This window comes from Cydia strobilella, chromosome 18, assembly GCF_947568885.1.
Source record: "Cydia strobilella chromosome 18, ilCydStro3.1, whole genome shotgun sequence".
NCBI classification, from domain to species: Eukaryota; Metazoa; Arthropoda; class Insecta; order Lepidoptera; family Tortricidae; genus Cydia; species Cydia strobilella.
In genome coordinates, this window is record NC_086058.1 from 7,714,747 (window position 1) to 7,733,014 (window position 18,268).

The 18,268-nt window shown below is 38.6% G+C and overlaps 2 protein-coding genes across 2 annotated transcripts; one reads left to right on the plus strand and one right to left on the minus strand.

The window, feature by feature from the left end:
• Positions 1–204: 204 nt before the first annotated feature.
• On the minus strand, positions 205–12,323 carry LOC134749286 (ribitol 5-phosphate transferase FKRP). The gene is made up of 6 exons (XM_063684180.1): positions 11,486–12,323; positions 11,219–11,401; positions 6,337–6,509; positions 6,105–6,245; positions 4,593–4,731; positions 205–2,100 (listed from the first exon to the last, which is right to left on the minus strand). Exons 1-6 carry the CDS (start codon positions 12,215–12,217, stop codon positions 1,978–1,980), a joined length of 1,491 nt encoding a protein of 496 aa, XP_063540250.1. The 5' UTR covers positions 12,218–12,323; the 3' UTR covers positions 205–1,977.
• Positions 12,324–13,509: 1,186 nt separating this feature from the next.
• On the plus strand, positions 13,510–16,066 carry LOC134749718 (ATPase ASNA1 homolog). Its single transcript, XM_063684736.1, has 5 exons — positions 13,510–13,714; positions 13,799–13,904; positions 14,002–14,187; positions 14,876–15,013; positions 15,290–16,066. Exons 1-5 carry the CDS (start codon positions 13,596–13,598, stop codon positions 15,749–15,751), a joined length of 1,011 nt encoding a protein of 336 aa, XP_063540806.1. The 5' UTR covers positions 13,510–13,595; the 3' UTR covers positions 15,752–16,066.
• Positions 16,067–18,268: the final 2,202 nt, after the last annotated feature.

The following is an 18,268-nucleotide window of genomic DNA, read 5'->3' on the forward strand; positions in this document are numbered from 1 at the left end:
TGCTAGTAAAACTTAACTAAAACAAATACCTTGGGCCTTGGGCTAAGTCTATGACTACATAGTAATATTTGTAAACTCTAAAAAACAAAACAATTCCATTTTCAATGGCTTTCAAGAGTGACATACATGTTTAAAAGAGAAGTAAAGATTAAGATACAGATTGATATTTTTTTTGTACCCATGTAAGTAATGATGATGATGTAAGTAATGATGAGGACGTGTTTTTAATTATTAACGCAGTTTGATCCGATGCAAGAATCATCAACCATCGAGAGCACAACTATAATACATGAGTGACCCATTATTTGAGCTATAGATTTTAAATTAGGTACGTTTAAGAGCCCATCAACGTGCTCACTAGCGCCACTGCAAAATAATTGTGATTATTTAAATTTAACGATAGATATTTAAAAAAGGGGGCCGCTATGTACTGTGTTTTGTATTTAAGTACCTTTTGAATACACTATAATAGTTTTTACGTTGCTGGATTCGTCAATATATGCGTCCAAAGTTAAAACGGCCGTTTTTGTTTTGAGTTCATAAAAACTAGTTTGATGTATTCAAAAGGTACTTAAATACAATTTTAAATATCTATCGTTAAATTTTAATGATTACAATTATTTAGCAGTGGCGCTAGTGAGCACTTTGATGGGCTCTTAACCCCTCGAACGCCCGTGTCAAAAATTTGCTACTGAATTAATAACCTTGAGATTGTATATTAAAGTTCAAATTGGCTGTGACGTGTACGGGACAAGGCATTCGTAGGGTTAAGGGGAATGGGACGAAAAAATCCTCCACTACTTTTTAGATTTTTGAAATTCGAATTATTATCCGGGCTCCTCTTTGCCACAACTGCCACAAGTGAGCTTGGTTCTTTTACATCGAATTCTTATCATAAAACCTTTGCCGTATAACCTTCTATGACAATAACAGAATCTAGTATCAATACAATAACCTACAATATAATATAAATACTTTTTCTTGCACACCGCAATTCAAGAAAATTATACAGATAATACTGCTGTATTACTCGACCAGTGGTAAGCAATAGGCGGTCTTATCGCTTAAAGCGATATCTTCCAGAATTTATGAACAATTTATGAATGAGTTGGAATAGTTTTTGTCCCTCTGAGGATCGAAAGTGCTCGTGAACATAGAATATGTTATATAGTACAGTATATTCAAAGTAAGAAAGTGATGTTTTTTTTTTTAAATGTATGTACCTCAATATCGGTTACAATAAAATCTCTCTAGTACACATAACATAATTTTCATTATTATTTATAAACCTCGTATACATGCATGGAATTTGTGCTGAGACAGGTAGGTAGGTATTTGGGGCATTTCACAAAAAGGTTTGCTTTATCTGGGACGTGACGCGTATGGCAGCTACCTTAATAACCTGCAGAAATCTGTATTATATATCGTTGAATTAAAAGCTAAGTTATCAAACGTTATCATGAGGAATACCGGCTTCTTAGCTTTATCAGAAGTTCGGGAATGCCCCATTAATTACTTATTGGTTTGTAACATGACAACCTGATCGACAAACATCTTCATATTTTTCTTACAATATATGAAATGCCTTTGAGATCAAAATGTATAGGTACTAGTCAAAATCTAAACACATTTCATTCAAGGCGAGCATTACAATTATCTAGTAGATTCAAAAATACTGTTAAAACTTACTTACTAATTTCTTTGGTCGCGATGAAATCATGATTCATGACTAGACAATGAGATCATACTCGTACATAAGGAATGGCGATTTCATAATATTTTAAAAACTACTTTAACTACACGCGTGATGTGCCTTGTCTATTTTGTTGTAACGTGCCACACAAATAGACCTTCCATATTAGTATTTTGTCGTAAATTCAATATCAGTCCTTGACACTTCTTGTTCCTAAATTCTTCAGATTAAATTTTGTTTGTAGCAAGTTCTGATTTGTGTGTGATCTCAATCTTAAATGACCCTTATGGATATAACAGCTTGGGTCCAATCCGGTTGCACCTCTCGACGGCCGCGGCGCCGAGCTTGAGGTCTAAGAAAGCGCTTGCGTCGTTTGGCGCCGGCGCCTGGCGTCCAGCAAATTGTATCTACGAAAAAAAGTATTATTAGTAAAATAATATTATTATAAAAACAGTTGGTTTATTTATTTCATCAACTTGTAACTATATCTACAGGAAATTTGGTGTACAAATAGTAGCTTTCTTTAGTTTTTTTTCGTTTCGAGAAATGTTCTTTATCACTTTGATGACTCAACCACGTAAGAGAATAGTTATTTGTTATACAAGGGTGCAAAGTTGTATTTTACCCGCGAGTTTAGAATTGAAACACGAGAAGTAATAGTTATTTGTTATACAAGGGTGCAGTTGTATTTTTCCCGCGAGTGTGGAATTGAAACACGAGCAAGCGAAAGGATTCTATAGTTGAACCACGAGCGAAGCGAGTGGTTCTAAAAGAGAATCCTGAGCGTAGCGAGTGTTTTAACACACGAGAAGTAAAATACATTTGCACCCGTGTGTAACACAAAACTTTTCCCCTCACTATAGCGAGGAAAGTGCAACATCCACAGGCGTTAGATCATCTTCATCAACTGGAATCACTCATTTTTTTACGATATTATAACAAAAAACTCTCGAAATTCTGTACTTTTACGTGAGAAGTTTTAAAGCAAAATTTTTGTTGTCAATGTTGACATTTCTGACGTATGAAATGTCAATGATGCGTTTTGAAATTGCATCGACTTGTGCGTTCAGAATTATATTTAACATAATTATTAAAAAACAAACGTTTATTATGGAATTTTAAGGTTTATGACTTAAGATCATTAAATCTGGTATTTTTTATTAGATTTTCAAATCATTTATCTAATGATAATTAATATCAAACGAACCATTATTATGAGCGTTTTACGTTTTGTTATCTGTCAAGCTACTTAAACACGCTCCATCCAAGGTCAAATTACTTTCCCCACTAGTGGATAAAATGCGTTTTTCCCCGCTTGTTTTAAAGTATAAAAGACGGCTTTCCGAGCTAGTGAGGGGAAAAATACATTTGCACCCGTGTGTAACACAAAACTTTTCCCCTCACTATAGCGAGGAAAGTTCAACATCCACAGGCATTAGATCATCTTCATCACTGGAATCACTCATTTTTACGATATTATAACAGAAAACTCTGGAAGTTGTGTATTTTTACGGAGTCGGTGAGAAAAGTTTTTAAGTAAAAAAATTGTTGACAATGTTGACATTTCTGACGTATGAAATGTCAACGATGCGTTTTGAAATTGCATCGACTCAACTTGTGCGTTCAGAATTATATTTAACATCATTATAAAAAACAAACGTTTCTTATGGAATTTTAAGGTTTATGACTTAAAATCATTAAATAAAGCTAAATTTGATATTTTTTATTAGATTCTCAAACCATTTATTTAATGATAATTAATATCGAACGAACCATTATCATGAGCGTTTTACGTTTTGTTATCTGTCAAGCTACTTAAACACGCTCCATCCAAGGTCAAATTACTTTCCCCACTAGAGGATAAAACGCGTTTTTCCCCGCTTGTTTTGAAGGTTAAAAGACAACTTTCCGAGCTAGTGAGGGGAAAAAATAATTATATTGTTCTGTAAATTTGCCATCAGCGTCATTTCTGTTTAAAAAAAATGATTACTGCGATTTCTTTGATGAGTATAGTACAGTCAGCATCAAAAGCGGCGGATCAGACTACGTGTCAAAAGTATCTGCCATTCTCTAATAACTTAAAAAAAGGAATAATATGTCTCTACTTCTATATGTAAAACAAGGCCAAGCACGCACTACGATTTAAATTTTTGCGACACGGTTTTAGAATCGCGCTGTAATACATATTTTTTGTCGTATATGCGCGTATTGACATTTAAACACATACCTACATACGTTGCATTTCTGCGACTAAATTATCGCACGACAAAAAAACGTAGTGTACGCTTGGCCTTAGTATAGATCCGTGTATATAAAGGCGATTGTACACAAACACAATTTATTGGTAGCAGATACTTTAAGCTCTAAATAAATTATAACCACCAACTAAAACCGTCTTCACCTGTGCCAGCGGATGCAAGTGCCTCTCCGGGAAAGGCATTTGATGCGCCAGCACCCAGTCCGCGGGCCACATGGTCCCGTTCTTGGCCGCGAATGGGAGTTCTAGCACGTACACGTTTTTGGTAGCGGAGTAGGCCACTCTGTAAATAGTCACTAAAACCCTCTACCTGAGCAAGTGGATGCAAGTGCCTCTCCGGGAACGGCTTCTGATGCGCCAGCACCCAGTCCGCAGGCCACATGGTCCCGTTCTTGGCTGCGAATGGGAGTACTAGCACGTATACGTTGTTGGTAGCGGAGTAGGCCACTCTGTAAATAGTCACTAAAACCCTCTACCTGAGCAAGTGGATGCAAGTGCCTCTCCGGGAACGGCTTCTGATGCGCCAGCACCCAGTCCGCGGGCCACATGGTCCCGTTCTTGGCCGCGAATGGGAGTTCTAGCACGTACACGTTTTTGGTAGCGGAGTAGGCCACTCTGTAAATAGTCACTAAAACCCTCTACCTGAGCAAGTGGATGCAAGTGCCTCTCCGGGAACGGCTTCTGATGCGCCAGCACCCAGTCCGCAGGCCACATGGTCCCGTTCTTGGCTGCGAATGGGAGTACTAGCACGTATACGTTGTTGGTAGCGGAGTAGGCCACTCTGTGAACGTGTAGATACAATTCATAGAATCAATATTAGCACTATAGGTAATCCTCATCATTTACCTATTCTATTCCATTTTGGCCGAGGCCCGCTGATTTTAACAAATTAGTTTAGGCCTTCACGGCGTTTGCATTTACCAAAAAGAAATAGAGCAAGATAAGCCTGCAACGATTTTGATAGAACACGCAGTGCAAGTGTTATTTTAAACGTTAAACTTCTACGAAATTATGACGCATAGATAACACTTGCACTGCGTGTGCTATCAAACTCGTTGCAGGCTTGTCTTGGTCTAACTCTAACAAAAAATCCAAGAAACCAAATGGCGGTGGTGGCGCTAGGCAAAATGTGACAGTTGGCGACATTTACCTTGCAAGGCCCTATCATTTTCTAATATTGCCAGAAAGCGCCATCTTCCCTGTCCGCGACTAGCGACTGTGGCAAGGAGACTGTTGGCGCTGCCGCGCACGCGCCGCACCAGCGATGCCACCCGCTTGCGCATGATGGCGTGGAAGCCGTCGGTGCGCGCCTCCGCGAACATACCGCTAGCGCTGCAATAGCGGCGGCAAGAGTAATCTGTTTGCTCCATTTTTCTATTGGGCAGCGTAACATGTGGCCTGTCCATCCCCACTTTAGATGGTCAATACGAGCAAGTATGTCTGTAAAGCTCACCTATATTAGTGCCGTTTAGTTGCGCGTTCCCACACATAGCCCTCGGGGTCGGCGCCACCGCGCTGCAGCCACGGCACGCGCGTCACCACGGACGCGTGGATGCCGATATGCACATGCTCAACCCAGGGTAAGAATATCAGTTGTATCAAAACTATCAAACACCTATAGCAGTACCCATTTGTCGCGTGCTCCCAGAAGTATAGCTCCCGGGGTCGCCGGTCGGCGCTGCATTGCAGCCACGATAGTTCGTATGACATTGACATAACGTTCAAGCTAGCCTCGTTTTATTTATTTATTAACAATATATTTACACGGCATTACAGACAAGCCAACACACCGAGAAATTAAACATTGCAAAATCCACAGTATACAAACACATGAAATATATAACGAGACAAAAAATGTAAGTGACATTAAACATGAGTGCTGGAGCTGGACAGCCTGCCATCCATCAACTAGCAGAACTTTAGACATTCACGGCACGGCACACAGTCGCCCATCTCCAAGCAAACAAGTGACATTTAGATGCCAATGTCAGGAGCGCATTGAGCAGCATGTTATTACTTACCTACCTATAGTAGTGTTCTCTAGTGGCGCGCTCTCACACGTACTCGGTACTTGGTATCTGCGCCGCGCTGCAGCCACAATAGACCTCGCCACACCGACATAAGGTTCCAGTTCGCCTGACCTGTTAAGCTCACCTATAGTAGTGCCCTTTAGTTGCGCGTTCCCATACATAGCCTTCGGGGTCTGCGCCGCCCCGTTGCAGCCACGGCACGCGCGGCACGTCGGACGCGTGGATGCCGATCTCCACATGCTCTGCCCAAGGTAGGAGGTCCCCACTGCAACATGAAAGTGTGGATTGTAGTTCTGGCTTATCCTAATTATCGCCTTATGTCGTGTGGCAGTGACAAGATGTACAAGTTGACATACCGCACGACGGCGCCCAGCAGCGACGTGGTCTCTAGCCAGCAGCGCGCGCCGGCCTGAGCTAACGCTCGCAGCACGTGCGTGGCGCTCCGCCGCATGTTGCGTCGGCAACATGGCGGCGTGTTGCGGTGGGACAAGATGTATGAAGGTGTTCCTTGCACTGATGGGAAGCAACGCTAAAATAGATAAGGAAATCAAGTGTTTTTAGCTTTGCGGACTCAGAGTTGAGGACTGTATTGCAGACATTACCTTTTCTAGACATAAAGTTAAACAGGTCATTAAAGAAATTAAAACAGATTCTGCACCAGGACCAGATCATATTCCTGTTGCACTGCTGCAAAAGTGTGATACCTTGGTCGGCCCGTTAGCCAAAATAATGTAGGCATCATATGATGCAGGCATTTTACCTGAGCTGTTGGGGAGTAACGACCCCACGAACCGGAGTGCTCCAGAGAGTCGGTCAGGGTCTCCTTCTCCGGCGTGTCTTCGTCGGGCGGAGTGGAACCCCAAGGAGACCCGCAGGACTCTCAGCTCTGGCTTATGCCTTAATTGGCCGTCCAGAGGGGATTTGTCAGAGCTATATGCTCCAGGGGTGGAAGTGTTAAAGGATATAACGCCGCGAGTAACTTCGGAGAAAGCGCAGCACACCTCTCGACACCCCTGAGCCGCTCACGCCGGTTATGCGCCTGTCCGTCTTTACGATGGCGCATCAGGTGCCCATCTAACGAGTGGCGAGTCACCGCCTGCCTCGATAGCACTATATAGCACAATGTTATGGCATAGGTGTCCGGAACTCTTAGCAATAGCCCAGTCTTAAATTCCACCCAAATTTAAGCCATAGACCAGGACTCTTTCCACTTTTCTATAATAGCTTCCAATGCCTGCTGAAACCGGTTTACGGGTATCTATTTATGTACCCGTGAATGTAGCCCATTGAAATCGTACTCAAAAAGGGGGGTTGCCTTGCATGAAATCGCGCAGTTCTGTTCTTGTTTTTATGTTCTATGACTTCTATGTGATAAAGTGGTTGTGGCAAATCCGAGTTTTCGACCTCGGAAACCCGACGGGTCATTGTCAAATTTTTGAAATACCTAAATTTTCTGACTTTTTTTAGTTTCTGCCAATTTTTAGGGTTCCGTACCTCAAAAGGAAAAAACGGAACCCTTATAGGATCACTCGTACGTCTGTCTGTCTGTCCGTCTGTCACAGCCTATTTTCTCCGCAACTACCTACTGGACCAATTAAGTTGAAATTTGGTATACATATGTAAGTTTGTGACCCAAAGACGGACATGTAACGTAAACAAATGAATTTTAAACATGGGGGCCACTTTTGGGGGGTAAATGCGAAAATTAAAAAATAAAGTTTTTCAAACTATACCTTGTTATATATCAAATGAAAGAGCTCATTGTGAGAATGTCAAATTTTTTTTTTATAATTTTAGGATAAACAATTTAGAAGTTATTTAAGAAAGTAAACAAAAAATGACCATTCCCCCCTTTATCTCCGAAACTACTGGGTCTAAAATGTTGAAAAAAACACACAAAATAGATCTTTACCTATAGATTACAGGAAAACCTATTAGAAATTGCAGTCAAGCGTAAGTCGGACTTAATTATTTAGTTTTTGATCCGACCCCTACGGGTTTTTTAAAGACATTTCACTCACGTTTCACATAAAAAATACATTGTTTAAATTGTGTAATGTACGGAACCCTTGGAACGCGAGTCCGACTCGCACTTGGCCGGTTTTTACCAACAAGGACTTATTTTACGGCAAATGTCACTATGAACACTTTAAAGAAGACTAAATTCTTAACAAACCGAATAGTTTGTATGATAAGTTGTTCAAAAAGTTGTAAAATTCCCAATATATATTTTTTTACACTTTTTTTTAGTTTCTGCCAATTTTTACCAACAAGCACTTATATTACGGCAAATGTCACTATGAACACTTTAAAGAAGACTAAATTATCAATAAAACGTGACCAATTTAGTCTATTAAGACCTGATAGTTCTTTAGATACAGTTGTTCCAAGTTGCTGAAGAAGAAGTACATTTTGCCTTGCATCAATCGGATAGTTCTGATTTTTTTGTATGTTCTATGTGGTTAAGTGGTTATGGCAAATCCAAGTTCATCACCTAGGAAACCCTCCGGTTATTGTCAAATTTTTGAAAAAAAAACCTAAATTCTCACTTTTTTCAGTTTCTGCCATTTTTTTACCAACAAGAACCTATTTTACGCCAAAAAAAGCCGGCCAAGTGTGAGTTGGACTCGCGCACGAAGGGTTCGACTTCGAATCCGACTCACACTTGGCCGGTTTTTTGTCTGTTTTCTGTCCGGTTTTGATCTTACAAACTATTCGGTGTATTGCCTTCTTACTTTAACATAATTTGTTGATAATTTAGTCTTCTTTAAAGTTTTCATAGTGACATTTGCCGTAAAATAGGTCCTTGTTGGTAAAAAAATGGCAGAAACTGAAAAAAAGTGAGAATTTAGGTTTTTTTTCAAAAATTTGACAATAACCGGAGGGTTTTCCAGGTGATGAACTTGGATTTGCCATAACCACTGCATCACATGGAACATACAAAAAAATCAGAACTACCCGATTGATGGAAGGCAAAATGTACAACACTTCTATTATTTTGTTTACTCACCTCAGCAACTTGGAACAGCTGTATCTAAAGAACTATCAGGTCTTAATAGACCAAATGGGGTTGGCCGGCCGAAATAATTGGCAGATGGCGCCAGCATAGCTTGCCCTGTCAATCCCTAGAATTGTGTCAAATTTTTGTTTTTTTAATGCCCTGGATGCCAGCCCTTTAAGCCAAATCTCATAGAAAAAGGGGCAAGCTATGATGGCGCCATCTCTGCAAACCTTTGACAGTTGCCAACCCCATTGGTCACGTTTTGTTGATAATTTAGTCTTCTTTAAAGTGGTCATAGTGACATTTGCCGTAAAATAAGTCCTTGTTGGTAAAAATTGGCAGAAACTAAATAAAGTCAGAAAATTTAGAGGTTTTTCAAAAATTTGACAATGACACGTCAGGTTTCCGAGGTCGAAAACTCGGATTTGCCATAACCACTTCATCACATAGAACATAAAAAAAGAACAGAACTGCCCGATTTCATGCAAGGCAAAATGTACCATTTCAATAGACTAATGGGTTCCATCATCTACATGACATCAAAACTCTCCAACCGGCATCTACGTGTTGGATCTATACCCCGACGCACGTCTTATAAATGACCGGGCCTGCAAACCCGAGAGTTTGTAACGGAGATACAAATAATAATAATAGCAGCTTTGTTACCACTTTTCTGAAAATAAAAATGAGTCCAGAAGAAACTTTATAGATTTTACAAAACTGGTAATACCTACAAGTGTTTTCATTCTAATTTTGTAAGAATTGGTAAGCCCTTGCATAATTCTGGTCAGTTGTTTTATCTATACAGCTATTTCTAGGGCCAGTTGCACCAACCACAATTGACAGACTAATCAACGTCACAGTACCAGGGACCGGCCCGCTATCCCTTATCCGGGTTTTATAAGGGTATTGCATAAGGCTTAACTCACCATACCCTTTGCCAGACGAAACCCTTCATTTTGCTTTTAAAAACCCTATTTGTGTACACACATTTGTGTAATCGGTAGCCCAAATACCCTTACAAAACCCTTATCATCCGCTCACAAACACCTTGCATATTGCTTATAAGGGTTAGCCTTATAAAGGGCTTCCCTTTTAGCAAATAAGCGTGCTAATTTAAGTCGTCTACCTTGTTCATAAAGCACACATTACTTCGAATCCGAGCGATCGTCGGCGGCGACGGCGGCGTTCTTTGACTAGGCACGTATTTTCTTTCCTTTTCATACACTAGCGTAGATATATACTAATCCTGTCTCTTTCACGCAAAGGGAAACCTTTATAGAAAGCGTTTAAAGATAAAGGTAACCCTTATTAAGGGCTAGCCTTATTTTTGGTTAGCTTTTCGATAAGGGTTAGTCAAAGGTAGGGGTATGAATGGGCTTGCAGATCAAAAGGGAAAGTCTTTCAATGTGTTAGCCGTGTTTCAGGGACGCCCATTGAAAGGGTTGCATCGCGGAAAGGGTTGTCCGGTCCCTGCACAGTACTCTTTATTATACTGTGACGTCACACAGCTATGACAGTTCCCAGACAGACAGTTTGGTCACTGGTGCAACGGATCATTAAGGGTCTCCGGCAAGCTCGGTTCTCCATACAAACGTAGTTCCGCTCTCATTTTAAAACGACTAGCTTGATTGCTCTGAAACTTTGTACTTACAGTAGGATAAGGTATATCTATGTCTGAAATTAGTTTATGTAGTTTCAGATGCCATAGTTAAAAAAATTCAGCCAATTTAAGTTTTTCATACAAAACTTGTTTTTGCTCTATTTCGCAGTGTTGGCCGAACGTTAATTGCAATTAACCAGTACAAATTGAACCGTAAACCGTAACAGACGGTTACAGTTTACGGTTCAATTTGTACTGGTTAATGGTTAATTGCATTAACATTTCGGCCAACCTTGCTATTTCGTTTGTTTTATAAACTGGAGCTATATAACCTAATTTCAGACCAAGATATACCTCATGTCATTGTATGTGCAAAGTTTCATTACAATCCAACATACTTTTAAAATGAGAGCTGAACTATGTTTGTATGGGAAGGTGCAATTCGGCCGAGCTTGCCGGGGACTCTTAATGATTGTTCTTACACTTACTACTTAAGTAGAAGAGCCAATATTTCTCGCAGCAATTAATGTATTTACCAGATTCTTGTACCACACTTATAAAAAATTATAATAAAATTCAAATTTGTAGCTATTTAGCTTTTTTCCAGTTGTTAGATGCTCATAATATATCTTACTTGTGTTTCCCTTTTACATCCAAACCACTGCACCCTCCCATCTTCCCTAATCATAGCTTTAACTCCTAACATCTTGTAAAGAGCAACTCTTGCATCCCTCATATGGCGTATGGACTTCTGTCTTGCAGAGGGACTTTTTAATACTCCTCTGCCGCCTCCTAGCTTTCCTTCAAGAATTTGTACCTGTAATACAAATAATAATGTAGACTAAATCAAATAATGGATAAAATTAATCAAAATTTAAATGCATATTCATCATTTTGTCACCTTCAGATCTTTTGCTGACATTTGTAAATAGAGTGACTCGGGGAATGGCAACACAAAAGGCTGTGGGAAGGAGTGCAAATGTGCTGTTTTAATTAACAAGGCATGCTGCCCGTGAACTGCATCACAGATCTTCCCAGACGCATCCTTATTGTACTGAAGAGTCCAATCTGCATAATTCCACTTGATATGTTGGCAAATAAGACGCGCGTTTGCGCCTCCTACAGCTACAGCAGCGGCTGAGGGTGCCGTGGCGGCGATGGCCGCTTGCTGCAGCACTCGCCGCGAGACGCGCGTCGAGTCAGGTACAAACAGCACATAATCAGTGTGAATATATGTCAAAGGATCCAATTCCTTTGGCGCTGCGTTGAGCCGCAGTTCTAATGTTACCACCTTCACGTTCCGAAGGGTCTCGTTGCTAGCGGAGAATGGGAAAGGTGGGTACGGAGCCGTCTCGCAGACCACAACCACTGGCACGTTAGGGAACGCCGATACGAACGACTGCACGCTGTCCGCGATGTCATTTTCGAAGTCTTCAAATTGACGGAACACGACAGTCAGCAATTTTGATATATGGCGGGACGTTTTGGGATGTGAAGGGCTAGGAGCTACAGTCACAGGAGCAATCGGATACAATTTAAACTGCGGAAACAAGTAAACACATAGTCCAGTAGCAATAAATATAGTTATTAATATAATGCGACATCGCAAAACGCGTAAGAGCATTATTTTCATTCATGCGCTTGAACATTTCATTCACGACATTTTGTCAGCAATTGAATTTCTAATTTTTGGAAAAATAAATACAGGAACAGGATCAGGATACCTAATATACCTATATACCAGTCTGTTTTTTTTTTATTCCGTAGACTAAAATGACATTTCATGTGTTGCTATAGTTGCTAGTTTTTTACGTCTTATAAATAGTGATGTACTACAACCGGTACTAACCAACCGAAAATAAACTATTAGGAGGTACCACACGATCCGTGTAAATTAATTAATGATTTGAATAAATTGGAATGACTGGATTGGCTGGAAAAACTGAAATGAACGGAGTTGACAGCGAATGAGGAGCTGTTCCAGACAGTTAAAAAAACTCTTGCATTGAAGTTGCATCGGCTGTGCGATCCAAAGAGTAGTATAATATATAGGTGCGATCTCTTTTTTTTTCTGCATCATTCATTCGTTCATTAAAATGTCATTATTTCTAAATCCAACCATTCAATCATGGAGACTATATAAAGGAGCCAAATCTCTATGTACGAAAAGTGTCCATCAAAAAACAGTAATTAGGCGGCGCCACCATACACCGAAATACTACTAAAAACAACCTACGTAATTTGGTCGGGTTATTTGTTGCCTTATATGGTTCATGTTATACTCATGTCCCAGAGCCTAACTAGCGCCACCGGAGAGATTAGGAACTATTATTTAAAGCTGAAAGCGGTCACTTTTGCAACCATTCTGCTATAAGAGATTGGCATCCTTTCTATACCATCCATGCATTCAATTCAAGACATGTGTTATGGATGGTATAGAAACGATGACAATCTCTTATGGCAGAATTGTTGCAAAAGTGACCGCTTTCAGCTTTAAACAATAGTTCCTAATCTCTCCGGTGGCGCTAGGTACGACCTGAGACCAAAGAGTATTGTAATATATAGGAGACTCTATGACATGAACCATAGAGGTATAATTATGTAGAGATGAAATGATGGAGGGGCAGCAAATAACCCAACCAAATTACGTAGGTTGTTTCTGGTATGTCAGGAATGTTAAAAAATGTGTGTTTTTAATTTTGTCGCATGGCGTATGTTCTGTCCCTCACGGTCGCATGGGTGCACATCTATATAAAATACTAGGTGTATGGTCTAGGTACTTCAGTGTATGGTGGCGCCGCCTATTTACTGTTTTTTACGGTCACTTTTTGATACATTAAGATTCATTTCCTTACCTCTACCTTCCATAACATGTGTATGTGTCATCATTCATTCATTCATTGTCAAAATTTCGAACACTAAATTGCACTAAATACTCGTATCACTCGAATGTCGCCGCATGTTTACCGTTTTAAATATTAATTTCACTCATTGGCATTGCAACTGTAATCATGGGAGACAATCAAGCTTTAGATGTGTTGGAGCCCTCTCTACGTAATGTTATAGAACAGACCTCCCTGCGATGGATATTCGTTGGAGGAAAGGGTGGTGTTGGCAAAACTACGTGCAGGTAATATAGAAAGTCACTGTAACCTCTTAAAACAATCTTGTTTTTAGCAAATATGGACAATATTAAGCTGGTTTGTGTTTTCAGTTGTAGTCTTGCTATCCAATTGGCGAAGGTTCGGGAATCGGTACTCATTATTTCAACTGATCCGGCTCACAACATATCAGATGCATTCGACCAGAAATTTTCTAAGGTAATTAATTTTACAGTTCATGCCGTTTAAATGTTGCATGTGCTAGTTAAATTAATCAGATAATTGTATACCAATCTGACTTGAAAAGTTGTTTTAGGTCCCCACAAAAGTGAAAGGGTTTGAAAACCTATTTGCAATGGAGATTGATCCCAATGTGGGGTTAAATGAGCTGCCAGAGGAGTACTTCGAGGGAGAGACAGAGGCCATGCGGCTGGGCAAAGGAGTTATGCAGGAGATTGTTGGAGCTTTCCCTGGCATAGATGAAGCTATGAGTTATGCTGAGGTAATTAGACCTAGAACTTACACATTAACCTTTTGGACGCCAATGATGGATATATCGGCACCGCAGGTCCAACGCCAAAGACGGATTAATCGGTCAAAGACCACAGAGCAACATAGACCTATGTGCATGTGCATAAAGTTCAATTTCAGTTTTGACATTTCAGTGACGTGGCATCCAAGTGACAGCTTTTGTGTTTGACATGGTGTGAAAAAGGTTAAGGAGGATAACAGCCATTTCTTGTATTTAACGAGTGCTAATTCTCTCTCTCTCTCATACACCTCGTCTCTTTATTGCTTTTTCCATTTCTCAACTTGCTGTGACACAATACATTAAGTTCATGATTTTTTTGTGGTGAACTTAGACACTGAAGTACTAAAATATAGTCTAATACACTTATCATCTTTAAATAAAATGCATATTAATACTGTTAGTATAGGTTTTCAACTTAAAATATGTATATAACAACTTATACCGTATCATATATGCAGCCATTCACACATAAAAAATAAAAAAACTGCACTCCGTTTGGCAACCTGAGCTGCCATGATATTTTAGAGGTGGACAATGTTGGAAGCTCTAGTTGCCAGAATCATGTGGCTCATGTGAGTGGTTATAAGTGACAGGATATTTTGGTTTTCACATATCATACAATTATTTATTTGAGTGTTTATATATTTGTGGTTCCCAGGTAATGAAACTAGTGAAGGGCATGAACTTCAGTGCAGTGGTGTTTGACACCGCACCCACGGGACACACTCTGCGTCTGCTGTCTTTCCCACAAGTGGTGGAGAAAGGACTTGGAAAACTTATGCGGCTCAAATCAAAGGTCTGTACCACTAAGTACTTAATCTAAGTATTTAACCCTTAAATGCATGATTTTTTGTATAACTTTTTAATAAATTGAAATAGATGTGTCATGTTGTATAGATTGAGGGAAAAATAAAGAAAAAAATCATAGTATTTAAAAAAACCATCAAATATACGATGCATATATACATCATTATGCATTTAGGGTTAAATTGATCAAACCTTCATTTACATTAATGAGTTGCGTAGTGATTGCCACTATTTTAGGTAATAAACCAATTCTTGTTCACTACAGGTGGCACCCTTCATCAACCAAGTGGCAGCCCTCTTCGGATTGGCAGAATTCAACTCGGACATGTTCAGCAACAAAATGGATGAAATGCTCTCAGTGATCAGACAAGTCAATGCACAATTCAAAGATCCCAACCAAACTACGTTTGTTTGCGTGTGTATAGCAGAATTCCTCTCCCTTTATGAGACTGAACGGCTGGTCCAAGAATTGACGCGCTGCGGAATTGATACTCACAATATAATTGTTAATCAGTTACTACTACACGCATCCGCGCCTTGCCAGCTCTGTGCCGCTCGCCACAAGGTCCAAGAGAAATATTTGGAGCAAATTGCAGACTTGTATGAAGACTTTCATGTTACTAAACTACCCCTATTGGACAAGGAAGTCCGCGGGGCAGCCGCCGTCACCTCTTTCTCGGAGTACTTGGTCCATCCCTACACAGTCTCGCCTTCCACATCGACATGAAGTATTAATTCATAAAAACCATATAAAAGTTTGTTTCAAATGTTGTGGTGGTGTCAAAACTTCAGTAGGATCTATTTATTACTTATTAATTCGTTTATTTGTATAGTTTGATTTCAAAAAAACAGTTAAAACTTAAAAGTTTATAAAGGAAAAATTTGCCCTAAATCGTAGTCACTGGGTAGGGTGCCCAGAAGGCTGGCCGGCTGGCTGGAAGGTTTTACTACTACAGGTTCACTATGGCTCTGAACTTGTAGTAGGAATGAATAAGTTTTGGTCGTCACCTGACGATTTATAAAAATAAAACGCTGAAGTTATTATTATTTATTCTTACTTGAATCAACAAAAAATATATCTTATACTAGATGGGTACCCGGCTTTGCTCGGGTAAAATAAATAATAGTACTCATTTTAAATTAAGTAACTGCTATGCTAACTGTGCTAAGTGAACTATGATTTAGACGTACCAGCATCAGCTTCATTAAGGCAGTTACATATTATCTCATATCCAGAAACTTTAAATCCGATTATTAAAACCTCGAAGATCTTTTCCGTTTTTTGGTTGACCTTACCTTAAAAATGTTTGCCCGAAGTAGTGGCAAAACAGAGTAGAAATTAAAAAGTGGAAACACTAGTGTCGTCCCTTTCAAATCGATTTAAGAAAAGGTCATTAGAGGACATTAGAGGTCAAAACAATTTTTTTTACCAGCATTTCCTAAAAAAATTGCCCTTAGGAGGGGTGCTGAAACATTCTTTTATTTTATTTATTTATCATTTAATTCATTTATTGTAGACAACATTTGTCAATATACATAATAAGCATAACATAACAAAACAACAGTTACAATTATAATAAGAATTAAAATAAAATTATGATAAAATTAATAATAAATAAATATTGACATTAAAATTTAATTGATTGATCATAATAATAAATTGATTAAATTCTGTTTAAAAATAATACTAAAATTAAAAATTAATAGTAATTATAAGATTTGATTATGCGCAGTCAAAAATAAATTAAAATGTCAACCCTCAATTAATTTTAATTAAATAAGATTAAATTTTTAATAATATTATAATAACATTTGTGATCGCCTTTATTGCTTAGATACGTTTGACATTCTATTTGATCAGATATTTTCGGCTCAATGTATGCAAAGAAATTATTGAATAACATTTATGACATTACAGCAGTTATGATATAATTGGTATTTGCAGAATTTAGTGAAATTTTGTCCTGCTCAGAAATATTTGACCACCTTGGGCGCTAAGATATATCTGACGGCGACTGTACTATACGAAAGGGCTCTTTGAGGCAATTCTAAAAATATATCACATCATTACATTTCAACCATTTTTTTTTAATAAAACAAAAAGAATTTTCAGAACATACTAAGTTTGGGCTCCTCCAGAGACGATATGGCTGGTTTTTTTTTACAAGGTACCACAAATGATAATGATAAATAAATTGCAATCAATCGGGCTCTTGAAAAGGTAGGCAATGATACTTCAGGCAAACATTATTAAGGTAGGGTCAGCCAAAAAAGGGGAAAGATCTTCGTGGTTTTAATAATCGGATTTAAAGTTTCTGGAGATATGTAACCGCCTTAATGAAGGTTTGAATTTAAGTCTAAAAGTAAATAGTTACTTAATTCAAAATGAGTACTATTATTTATTTTACCCGAGCGAACTTCGGCTTCTCATCTAGTAAAATATAAACCACACAAATTAAGACACTACTTTGGCTTCTGTTTAAAATACACCAAAGACCAAATTTTATATTAAAGGAAAAAATGGAAAAAAGTTACACTTCCGGCAGGATTTGAACCTGCAACCTCCGCAATCCGTGCGTTGCTCTATAAAAAAAAATATAAAATTTGGAATTTGGATTTGTTAATATAAAATTTGGAGTATCGCTCGCAGACGTATCTGCATGTTTAAAAATTGATTTCCACCAAAGACTAGCTTACATAAAATACTGATGGTACAAATGGTACAATTATCCACTTCGCATATTCAACTCAATTTTCTACAACACAAGGTTTGTTACCTACATTTCTACAATGACCGCTATAATATCACTGTCATAATCAATTCATCCCTATTGGATCTATAAATTTGTTGAAAAAGATTATCAGTCAAACTGTCAACATTATAATACAATATTTATCATTTAAAATTTAGTATTGAACTATAAAAGCATCATGGTCATTTTTGGCAGTGAATCAGTGTTGTATATGTATAGTATATAATTTACAAACAATATTAAATATTTCATTTCACATTACCTTAATAAAATATGTACACATAGCACGCCCATTAACTGGTAAAGACATTCCGGTTTGTGACAACACAACAATTGTACTCTTATTAGGTAGGGTAAATCGTCTCTTACTGGACACCTTACAATAGCTGGACACCTTACCAACCAACCAAAAACATTAGATGTGAAAATTTACTTGGATTGTGTGAATATTAAACAGAATCTTAAGTAATAGACGATTTATCCTACCTAGA